Genomic DNA, 12,342 nt, shown 5'->3' with positions numbered 1-12,342 from the left:
TCTGCTCAGACCGCCATGACAAAGTCCTACAACCCAGGTGGCTGAAACTACAGAAGTTGATTCTCCCACAGTCCTGGAGGCTGGAGGTCTGAGATCCAGGTGTGGGCAGGGCTGGCTCCTCCTGAGGCCTCTCTCCTGGGCTTGCAGACACCGTGTTCTCCCTGTGTCCTCACAGGGTCGTCCCTCTGTGTGTGTCTGTGTCCTCACCTCCTACTCTTATAAGGACCCCAGTCCTGTAGGATCAGGGTCCGCCCTAGTGACCTTATTTTACCTACGGTAGTACTGCCTGACCCAAGGATTTGCTTTACACAGTTTCAGTCTGAAAACGTCAAGTGGTGAATTTGAGAAGTAAACAATGCATAAATTCAGCCAGCTGTGGAATCCCTGCACTTTGGGAGGCCGAGGCAGGTGGATCACGGAGGTCAGGAGATCGAGACCATCCTCACTCACACGGTGAAACCCCGTCTCTACTAAAAACACAAAAATCAGCCCATCGTGGTGCCGCGCACCTGTAATCCCAGGTGCTCGGGAGGCAGGAGAATCGCCAGGACCCGGAAGGTGCGGTGAGCCGAGATCGCGCCACTGTACTCCAGCCTGGGCAATGGACTGAGACTCCGTCTCAAAAAAAAATAAAAAGAAAAAGAAGAGGGAAATTTGGACACAGGCACCCAGAGGGGAGAAGGCCAGGCAGAGAAGCAGGCACAGACAGAAAGCATGGGGCAGTGACCCAAGCGACACCAAGGCCTGCCAGTGGCCACCTGGATATGGACAGAGACCAAGCCCAGATTCTCCGTCAGAACCTCTGGAAGGACCCCACCCCACAGACAACTTCATTTGTGCCTTTTTGGCCTCCAGAGTGTGGAGCTTCCTGTGGGTCTTTTTTTTTTCTGACATGGGGTTTGTCTCTTGTTGCCCAGGCTGGAGTGCAACGGTGAGATCTCGGCTCACTGTGACCTCCACCTCCCGGGTTCAAGTGATTCTCCCGCCTCAGCCTCCTGGGTAGCTGGGATTACAGGTGCCCGCCAGTACACCCGGGTAATTTTTGTATTTTTAGTAGAGATGGGGTTTTACCATGTTGGTCAGGCTGGTCTCGATCTCCTGACCTCAGGTGATCCGCCTGCCTCGTCCTCCCAAAGTTCAAGTGATTTTCTTGCCTCAGCCTCCCAAGTAGCTGGGATATTGCAGGCAGGTGCCATCACGCATGGCTAATTTGTGTATTTTTAGTTAGACCCAGGGTTTCACCATGTTGGCCAGGCTGGTCTCGATCTCCTGACCTCAGTGATCCGCCCACTTCGGCCTCCCAAAGTGCTGGGACGACAGGCGTGAGCTGCCGTTCCTGGCCGCTTCCTGTGCCTTCAGGCCTCCCATTTGGTGTTACTTCGTGATGGTAGTTTCTGGAAGTCAGTCCACGCCTTCCCTCTGCCTCCCAGTTTTATCCTGGTGGCTCGTCACCAGGAGGCATTGCCGGCGTCCCTCAAAGGACCTGCTGTCTTCACAGGGACCAGAACAGACCAAATCCCCAGGCACGTGAACAGCAAATGGAACGTTAGAAAACAGAGACCCTGAATGCGCTCACCACGATCGTGTCTGCTCCGATGACCACGTCCGGGGCTCGCAGGTCTTTCTGCAAGAAAGCCAGACTTCCATTTATTTATTTATTTATTTATCTATCCCTGGGTCTTTCTGCAAGAAAGCCAGACTTCCATTTGTTTATTTATCTGTGTATGCGAAGGTCTTCCTGCAAGGAAGTCAGACTTCAATCTATTTATCTATTTATTTATCCATCACCAGGTCTTTCTGCAAGAAAGCCAGACTTCCATTTATTTATCCATCCCCAGCTCTATCTGCAAGAAAAGCAGACTTTGATTTATCTATTTATTTATATATCTCCGGGTCTTTCTGCAAGAAAGCCAGACTTCGAGTTAATTATTTATCCCCAGGTCTTTCTGTAAGAAAGCCAGACTTTGATTTATTTATCTATTTATTTACCCATCCCAAGGTCTTTCTGCAAGAAAGGCAGACTTTGATTTATTTATCTATTTATTTGCCTATTTATTTATTTACCTCCAGGTCTTTCGGCAAGAAAGCCAGACTTCGATTTATTTACCTATCTATCTGCAGGTCTTTCTGCAAGAAAGTGAGACATCTATGTATTTATTTATCTATCTATTTGGGACAGAGTCTCACTCTGTCACGCAGGCTGGAGTGCAGTGGCGTGATCTCGGCTCACTGCAACCTCCGCCTCCTGGGTTCAAGCGACTCTCCTGCCTCCTGAGCAGCTGGGATCACAGGCGTGTGCTACCACGCCCCGCTAATTTTTTGTATTTTTAGTACAGACAGGCTTTCACCATGTTGGCCGGGCTGGTCTCAATCCCTTGACCTCGCGATCTGCCCGCCTCGGCCTCCCAAAGTCCTGGGATGATTACAGGCGTGAGCCACCTGGCAGAGTCCATTTCGTAGTGACTCACCACGGGTCTCGCAGAGAGGTTTACCCGACAGTGTGGCTGCGAAACAGCAGCACGGGGCAAAGCCAGGCTGACCTCGGAAGGTGAGGCTGGGATGCCTCAGGGCCAAGAGCAAGCACACGAGTGGGTCCCCCAGGGGTCCCCGGCAGGGGCTGGAACGTGGATGAGGCTGGAGCCCGCAGGGGCTGTGCGGTCAGGGCTGAGAGAGTCGAGGGGAATCTCACAGGCGCCATGGGAAACGCAAGACTTGTTCTATAAGCTTTTCTTCTTTTAGGGGGGCAGGGCAGGTTCCACTTGGGGTTGATTTGGGGTCCCCGCATCTCCCTGAGTGACCTTGCATTAAGGCCAAAAGGTTTTTTTTTCTTGTTGTAGTTTTTGTTTTTGTTTTGAGACAAAGTCTCACTCTTGTCCCCGAGGCTGGAGTGCGGTGGCCCAATCTCGGCTCACTGCGACCTCCGCCTCCCGGGTTCAGGCCATTCTCCTGCCTCAAGCTCCCAAGTAGCTGGAACCGCAGGTGCCCACCACCTCGCCCGGCTAAGTTTTGTATGTTTAGTAGACATGGGGTTTCATCACATTGCTCAGGCTGGTCTGGAACTCCCGACGTGATCCACCCGCCTCGGCCTCCCAAAGCGCTGGGATGACAGAGCTGAGCCACCGCGCCTGGCCAAGGCCAAAAACTTTTCAAGCGGTTCAATGTAATCTCAGAAAAAGGGACTCAGGGCCATGCGCGGCGGCTCATGCCTGCAATCCCAGCGCTTTTGGAGGCCGAGGTAGGAGGGTCACCTGAGGTCAGGCATTCCAGACCAACCTGGCCAACATGATGAAACCCTGTCTCTGCCAAGCCTGCAAAACATTAGTCAGGCACCTGTAATCTCAGCGACTCGGGAGGCTGAGGCACAAGAACCTCTTGAACCCAGAAGGTGGAGGTTGCAGTGAGCCGAGACGGTGCCACTGCTCTCCAGCATGGGCGACAGAGCGAGACTGAAAAAAAGAACCAAAGAAAGAGAAGGAAAAAGGTATTTAGGGCAATGAAACAAATCCAGGTTGACAATTCAGCCTCGGAGCTGCGTGTGCTCACGGGATATGTGCATGTCACCGTGACCTTGGCTGCCTGACCACTGGCTTCCCTGAGCTCTGCACTGCCAAAACCCACAATCAATATTCTCGTTATTCATAGCAGTGCTCGCCACAGCATTACCTTCAATGCATTTCTTTTTCCTTTTTTTTTTTTTGAGATGGAGTCTCACTCTGTGGCCCAGGCTGGAGTGCAGTGGCATGATCTCAGCTCACTGGAACCTCCGCCTCCCGGGATCAAGTGACTCTCCTGCCTCAGCCTCCCGAGTAGCTGGGATTACAGGCGTGCGCCACCATGCCCTGCTAATTTTTGTATTTTTAGTAGAGACAGAGTTTGACCATGTTGGCCAGGCTGGTCTTGAACTCCTGACCTTGTGATCTACCCACCTCGGCCTCTCAAAGTGCTAGGATTACAGGCGTGAGCCACTGTGCCCGGCCTGCTATGGTAATTTTATATATTATAACCGATAGTATAGTAAATGCAGTATTATATTACATAACATAATAATCGATAAGACACGTTAATTCTATATTCTAAATGATACTTTTAGGTTCACTGTAACAGTGTGTTATGATGTTAATTACATTAACTATGTTAATACATTGTAACCGATATTATTGTTCTTGTTGTTAATTTTATTTTTTTTCTTTGAGACGGAGTCCAGGCTGGAGTGCAGTGGTGTGATCTCAGCTCACTGCAACCTCCACCTCCTGGGTTCAAGCGATTCTCCTGCCTCAGCCTACCAAGTAGGTGGTATTACAGGTGTGCGCCACCACACCCGGCTAATTTTTGTATTTTTAGTAGAGACGGGGTTTCACCATGCTGGTCAGTCTGGTCGCAAACTCCTGACCTGTGATCCGCCCGCTTCGGCCTCCCAAAGCGCTGGGATTACAGGTGTGAGCCACCGTGCCTGGCCTGTATTTCTTATATTTACTGCAGTGGTGTATTGTATGGTAACCCACAGCCACGGCTAAGCTACATTAACTCTCTGCCCTCAATGACAACGTGAGGTTCATTTTAACAGCGTGTTATGACACATAGTGACAGCTACGATAATTTTATATATTGTGCACGATAATATATTAATTGCAGTTGTCTGTTACATAACATATAGTAATCCATAAGCTACATTTAATTCTATATCCTAAATGATACTGACAGCTTCATTGTCACAGTGTGTTAGAACACACAGTAATAGCTATGTTAATGGGATATGTTGTAACTGGTATTATTATTTTTTTTTTTAATTTTTTAGACGGAATCCAGGCTAGAGTGCAATGGCTCAATTTTGGCTCACTGCAATCTCTGCATCAGGGTTCAAGGTATTCTTATGCCTCAGTCTCCCAAGTAGCTGGAATTACAGACACACGCCACCACACCTAGCTAACTTTTTGTATCTTTAGTAGAGACGGGGTTTCACCAAGTTGGCCAGGCTGGTCTCGAACTCCTGACCCTCGTGATCCACCTGCCTTGGCCTCCCAAAGTGCTGGGATTACAGGCGTGAGCCACCGTGCCCGCCCTGTAACTGATACTATAATAATTGCAGTCATATATTACACAACATATGGTAATCGATAAGCTACATTAATTCTATATCCTAAGTGACAGTCGTGTGTTAATTATAATAACATATTGTGGCTTAATGTTTGTAATCCTAGCACTTTGGGAGGCCGGGGTGGGCGGATCGCCTGAGGTCAGGACTTGGAGACCACCCTGCCCAACAGGGAGAAGCCCCATCTCTACTGAAATAACAGTTTCTTACGTAACAGCATATAGTGACAGATAAGTGACATACCTGTATATTCCGATACTATTACTTTAACCGTCATAGGCTATTACACAGCATCACACAGTAACGGACATTAACTCCCTACACTAAATGATACTATGTTCGCTGCAGTGTCGCACAACACAGAGTAACAGACGTGTTAATTCTATAACCTAACTGGTATTACCATATTAACTGCAGTATGACATTCCTAACATAGTAACAGATACGCTACATGAACCTTAACTCCTAAATGACAGTTGTACATTAATTATAATTGTATATTGCATTGTAATACAGTAACAGATAAACTACATATTATATGTGTATGTATTCTATATATTCTGTCTCAAAATATATATATTTATTTTATATATTTATTTATATTACATATATTATTTAGATTATATATGTATCTCATATATTTCACACCTGCAAAATAGATTTATTTTGAGACAGAGTCTTATTGTGTCACCCAGGCTGCAGTGCAGTGGCACGATCTAAGCTCACTGCAACCTCCACCTCCCAGGTTCAAGCCATTCTCCTGCTTTGGCCTTCTAAGTATGTGGGATTACAGGCGCCCACTACCTCACCCGGCTAATTTTTCTATTTGTGGTAGAGATGGGGTTTCACCATCTTGGCCAGGCTGGTCTTGAACTCCTGACCTCATGATCCACCCACCTCGGCCTCCCAAAGTGCTGGGATTACAGGCATGAGCCACTGCGCCGGGCCATAATTCTATATTATAAATGATAATGTTACATTAATTGCCATCATATATTACACAGTGGGACAGGAATAATACTATTATATTAATTGCATTAACATAATATTATGTATTATTAATATAATGTACCATATGTTATTATCAATATAGTAATATTATATGGTACATTAATTATATACCACGAATCACACTATATTAATTGCAAGAGAATATTATAACACATAGTAATAGATAAGCTATATTAATTGTATATCATAAATGATACTATTATATTAATCATAAGAGAATATTCTTTTTTTTAGTTTTTGGAGGTGGAGTCTCACTCTGTCACCCAGGCTGCAGGGCAGTGGCATGATTGTGACTCACCGCAATTTCTGTCTCCCAGGTTCACGCAATTCTCCTGCCTCAGCCTCCTGAGTACCCAGCATTACAGGCACCCACCACCATGCCCAGCTAATTTTTGTATTTTTAGTACAGACGGGGTTTCACCATGTTGGCCACGCTGGTCTTGAACTCCCGGCCTCAGGTGATCTGCCCACCTCAGTCTCCCAAAGTGCTGGGATTCCAGGTGTGAGCCACGGCACTTGGCAGGAGGTGAACATTACAACACGTAGTCATAGGTAAGGTCCAGTGATTCTACACCATAAATGATGCTAATCTATCAGTTGCAGGAGAATATCATGACACATAGTCATACATAAGCTCCATTAATTCTATGACATAAATAATACTACTGGGCACAGTGCCTCACACATGTAATCCTAGCACTTTGGGAGGCCGAGGCGGGCAGATCACAAGGTCAGGAGCTCGAGACCAACCTGGCCAACATGATGAAACCGCGTGTCTGCTAAAAACACAAAAATTAGCCAGGTCTGGTGACACACACCTGTCATCCCAGCTACTCAGGAGGCTGAGGCAAGAGAATTGCTTGAACCTGGGAGGCGGAGGTTGCAGTGAGCTGAGATCGTGCCATTGTACTCCAGCCTGGGCAACAAAGTGAGACTCCATCTCAAAAAAAAAAAAAAAAAAAAAAAAAAAGATACTGTTATGTCAATTGCAAGAGAATATTATAATACATAGCAATAGATAAGCTCCATTAATTCTATATCATAAATGATGTTATTTTATGTCAATGGCAAGAGAATGTTATAACATATACTCATATACAAGCTACGTTAATTCTATATGATAAATTATGCTATTCTATCAATTGCAAGAGATTATTATAACACATAGCAATAGATCAGCTCCGTTAATTCTATGTCCTAAATGATACTATTAGGTTACTTGTAATAAGCCATGACATTATAACGTAGTAACAGCTAGGCTGTGGCACCAATTGCATCTCATAAATGACATTTATCTGTATCATATATATTTAACACCTGCAAATCCCCTTGTTATAGAAAGTAAATTTCTTTTTTTTTTTTTGAGGCAGAGTCTCGCTCTATTGCCCAGGCTAGAGTCCAGAGGCATGATCTCTGCTCACTGCAATATCCACCTCCTGGGTTCAAGCAATTCTCCTGCCTCAGCCTCCTGAGTAGCTCAGATTACAGGTGCGCCCGCTACCATGCCTGGCTAATTTTTGTATTTTTAGCAGAGACAGGGTTTCACCATTTTGGCCAGGCTGGTCTCAAACTCCTGACCTTGTGACCCACCCCTTCAGCCTCCCAAAATGCTGGAACTACAGGCACGCACCGCCACGCCTGGCTAATTTTTGTATTTGTAGTAGAGACGGGGCTTCACCATCTTGGCCAGGCTGGTCTTGAACTCTGACCTCATGATGCACCGGCCTCGGCTTCGCGAAGTGCTGGGATTACAGGCGTGAGCCAGCGCGCCCGGCCTGGCAAAGGAAGTGTCATGAGGGCGGAAGGGCAGGGCCCCCTTGCCTGGTGCATGCGGTGGGCCACTTCCAGAGCCTTCTGCTTGGCGGTCTCCATGGCGTACCCATAAGGCGTTGCGAAGGCGGCTTTGTCCAGCTTCTCTTTGAACCTGGAGGGGATCACCTCAAACCGCAGACCCTGCAACAGAAGAAAGGGGTCAGGAGGGCTGACCAAAGACCCGAGAAGACAGAACAGAAGGTGCAAGCTTAGCAGGACGTGGCGTTGGCTACGCTCCCAGGTCCTCTCCTGGGTGACCTCAGCCATCTGCTGAGCTTTCCCTAAGTGTGGCTGCGGGGCCTTTGGGGTCTGGCCAGGGGCCTTTCGGGACTGACAAGGGGTCTTTCTGGCTCTCAAGGGAAAAGGCTGGCAAAGGAAAAAGGCAGGAACAGAGAGGCCGGCAGGGAATGCTGACACGGGCCCTGAACCCACAAGCCAGACTTGTCAGAGGGTTCCTGGAGCCTGGAAGTTTGGGGCAGTCAAGTAAGACCATCCCGTGCATAGAAAATTCCAGAAACATGCCAGTGATGGCGGCTGCGGGAGGGGAGTGAAGGCCAGCACTAGGTCAATCCCCTGTATGCAGGAACAGACAACACCGGCTGCAGGGAGACCTGGCCTGGAGGCAGTGACCCCCGCAGAGGCTGTGGGGTCAGGAATGATGGTGGTTACTGCCCCCAGTGCGGGTGGCCCTGGCTGCCACGCCCTGCCAGGATTCAGGGAACTGGGCATCCTGCCTCTGACCGAGCAGGAGCACGGCCATGTTGGACACACGCAACCATGCTGGACACACAGCGCCATCTTGGACACTCAGTGCCATCTTGGACACATGCCAACCATGCTGGACACACAGCCCCATCTTGGATACACTCAGTGCCATCTTGGACACATGCCACCATCTTGGATACACGCTTCCATGTTGGACACATAGCACCATCTTGGACACTCAGTGCCATCTTAGACACACGCACCCATGTTGGACACATAGCACCATCTTGGACACTCAGTGCCATCTGGGACACACGCACCCATGTTGGACACACAGCGCCATCTTGGACGTAAGCCACCATCTTGGACACACACCACCATTTTGGACACACGGTACCATCGTGGACATATGCTGCCATCTTGGACACACACCACCATCTTGGACACACGGCGCCATCTTGAACACGGACCGCCATTTTAAGTTCTCTTGATTAAAAACCACCTAAAACCCAGCCCAAAAATGTCAGCCTAATGGCTGATGTCAGCATGATCAGAAACATTCCAGCTCTGTGATAAACGTCCTCTGACCAGAAACACACCAACCCCAAGATAACGTCCCTTCCAACCAGAGACATGGCAACCCCCAATAAACTTTCTCTCACACAGAAACATTCCGAGCCTGTGATAAGTTCCCCCTTCCTAAACCCTTAAGCACCCTGAGTCTGCAGGAGAGAACACTCCTGACTTAACCCTACCAGAAGCCCCGCTCAGGTTTATCCTGCAAAATAAACCTGTCGTTGACAGTGAGCCACTTTTCTTGTTTCCCTCCTCTTTCTTTAACTCTTACATTTGGTGCCAAAACCTGGGACAGGTGTTGGGCACAGAGGCTCTCTTGCAACCCAGCAGCAGTGGGTGGCAGCAGACTTAGGTAGAGGAAATCTTGGGGATGCCAAGTTTCTTCTCAGCTTGACCATCCTCTTTTAAATTTTTTTTTTCTTTTTGAGATGGAGTTTCACTCTGTGGCCAGGCTGGAGTGCAGTGGCACGATCTCGGCTCACCACAACTGCCGCCTGCCGGGTTAAGGCGATTCTCCTGCCTCAGCCTCTTGAGTAGCTGGGATTACAGGTGCCCACCACCATGCCCGGCTAATTTTCATATTTTTAGTAGAGACGGGATTTCACTATGTTGGTCACACTGGACTCCATCTCTTGACTTCATGATCCACCCGCCTCGGCCTCCCAAAGTGTTGGGATTACAGGCATGAGCCACTGTACCTGGCCAACTGTCCTCTTTATAAAGAGGATTCTGGGTCTCTGTGTTTTGTCTGGGATGCTGAGAAAAACAGATCCACCCAGCAAACATGGGTGCCAAACAAGCCCACATTCTTACATCCTTCCCTCCAGGCTGTGTCCTCTACAGCCTTGCCAGACTTGGCTTTCAGGGGAGCCGAAAGCAAGGTGTTTAATTTGCTATTGCAACGTCACCTGGCCCCAGTGCAAACGCCATAATGACAGCCGATGGCGTAAAAACGGCACCTTTAACTTTCGAATTCTCAGGGACCTTGACAACTTTATCACCAGGCATGGCAAATGGCAAGAAGCTCCCTAGATTTGGGCTTTCTTGTACCCTCCCTATGTTAAAAGCGTGGACTCCTCATGACATCCTTCTTCCTTTTTTTTTTTTTTTTTTTTGCTTTTGAGATGGAGTTTGACCCTTGTCACCCAGGCTGGAATGCAGTGGCACGATCTCAGTTCACTGAAACGTCCGCCTCCCAGGTTCAAGCAATTCTCATGCCTCAGCTTCCTGAGTACCTGGGATTACTGGTGCCCGCCACCATGCCTGGCTAGTGTTTTTGGATTTTTAGTAAAGACGGGGTTTCACCAGGTTGGCCAGAATGAACTCAAACTCCTGACCCTGTCATCCACCCCCTCGGCCTCCCGAAGTGCCGGGATTGCAGGTGTGAGCCACCACGCCCGGTGACATCCTTCTTTTCTTTTTTTTGATACAGAGCCTCGCTTTGTCACCCAGGCGGGAGTGCAAAGGCATAATCTCAGCTCACTGCAACCTCCGCCTACCGGGTTCAAGCGATTCTCCTGCCTCGGCCTCCTGAGCAGCGGGGATGACAGGAGCTCACCACCACGCCCGGCTAATTATTTGTATTATTAGTAGAGATGGGGTTTCACCAAGTTGGCCAGACTGGTCTCGAACTCCTGACCTCATGATCCCCTCGCCCTGGCCTCCCAAAGTGCTGGGATGACAGGTGTGAGGCACCGCGCCCGGCCCCATCGTTTTTCTTAATGAAAACCGTCCACAGGTCTCTCATTCCTTGGAAGCCTCTTCCTCCCAAACCCCTTTGACCCTGCAGATAAACTCTCTCTGTACTGTCAACCCGCTGTGTCCGTTCCTCACCCTCCACCCCTCCTGCCCGCAAGCCGTTAGCCCCAAGCCTCGCCTCCCCCGTTTTCCATCCGACGGGAGTCCAAGCTCGCCTGCCCTTCTCCCGGTCTGAGAGGTGCCCCAGGCTGAAGGCAATGCTTGCTGCCTGCACATTCTCCAGGTCTGATTTATCACAGATCAAACAGCTCCTGAGATCGTCCTCTGAAAATCCCTCTCATTATCACAGGTAATTCCTGCACAAAACCCAATCCTTTAACGTCACTTGGCGTAACAGTTATGGAATTCTAACCTCTACCCTCAGCCATGCTTTAAAAAAAAAAAGAGCTCAGCTTCATTAAAACAGATATCCAAGCCATAAATATACTCAAAAGGACTTTACGTTTTTCTCTTCATAAACCTTTTTAGAGCAAGCGTGGTGGCTCATGCCTGTAATCCCAGTGCTTTGGGAGGCTGAGGTGGGTGGATCATGAGGTCTGGATTGACCAACATGGTGAAACCTCGTCTCTACTAAAACTACAGAAATTAGCAGGGTGTGCCGGCACATGCATGTGGTCCCAGCTACTCGGGAGGCTGAGGCAGGAGAATCGCTTGAACCCGGGAGGCAGAGGTTGCAGGGAGCCGAGATCACACCACTGCACTCCAGCCTGGGTGACAAAGTGACATGCCATCTAATAAATAAATAAACAAATGAAAAAGAAATCTGGTTTTCCTGGAAAGGTTTTTTGCTCATTCAAGTTCATTTCTTTTCTGCACTCTGCCCTGGCCCCCGCGGTGCGTGTATAAGAGACCCTAAGACAACTCCTCGTGGCCTGGGACCCCTTCAGAAACAGAAAAGGCGCCACGATTCCCATTTTGGGAAATATCTGTTTTCCTTATGAAACCCCTGGAATTAAAAATAAATAAGTGGTCAGGTGAGCTGGCTCATGCCTATAATCCCAGAACTTTTGGAGGCCGAGGCAGGTGGATCACCAGACGTCAGGAGTTCAAGACCTGCCTGCCCAACACGGTGAAACCCCATCTGTACTAAAAATACAAAAATTGGCTGGACGTGGTGGCGGGCGCCTGTAGTCCCAGGTACTCAGGAGGCAGGAGAGTCGCTTGAACCCGGGAGCGGAGGTTGCAGTGAGCCAAGATCATGCCATTGTACTCCAGCGTGGGTGACAGAGCAAGACTCCATCTCTACAAAAAAAAAAAAAAAAAAAACCAAAAGAAGAAAAAAAAAAATCTTCTAACTACTGAATTTTCTTCTGGTTATCTGCGTTGTTATGGGTGCCATGTCTATTAAAAGAGGTCTATGTAACTGGCCCACTCCCCCAAAAAAATAA

The 12,342-nt window shown here is 48.5% G+C and overlaps 1 protein-coding gene across 1 annotated transcript in view; it reads right to left on the bottom strand.

Moving 5' to 3' along the window:
• The window catches only part of ASMTL (acetylserotonin O-methyltransferase like), a 45,812-nt gene extending 36,156 nt beyond the window's left edge, over positions 1–9,656 (bottom strand). The window contains exons 1-2 of the mRNA XM_032267804.1: positions 7,925–9,656; positions 1,556–1,624 (exon numbers count right to left, since the gene is read on the bottom strand). Coding sequence (XP_032123695.1) covers positions 1,556–1,624; positions 7,925–8,182 — 327 coding nt within the window. The 5' untranslated portion in view covers positions 8,183–9,656. The remainder of the gene's footprint in view (positions 1–1,555; positions 1,625–7,924) is intronic.
• Positions 9,657–12,342: the final 2,686 nt, after the last annotated feature.

Source organism: Sapajus apella, unplaced genomic scaffold (assembly GCF_009761245.1).
Source record: "Sapajus apella isolate SASKATOON/1434 unplaced genomic scaffold, GSC_monkey_1.0 scaffold172, whole genome shotgun sequence".
In the NCBI taxonomy this organism is placed as follows: Eukaryota; Metazoa; Chordata; class Mammalia; order Primates; family Cebidae; genus Sapajus; species Sapajus apella.
This window is presented reverse-complemented; position numbering and strand designations above follow the sequence as displayed.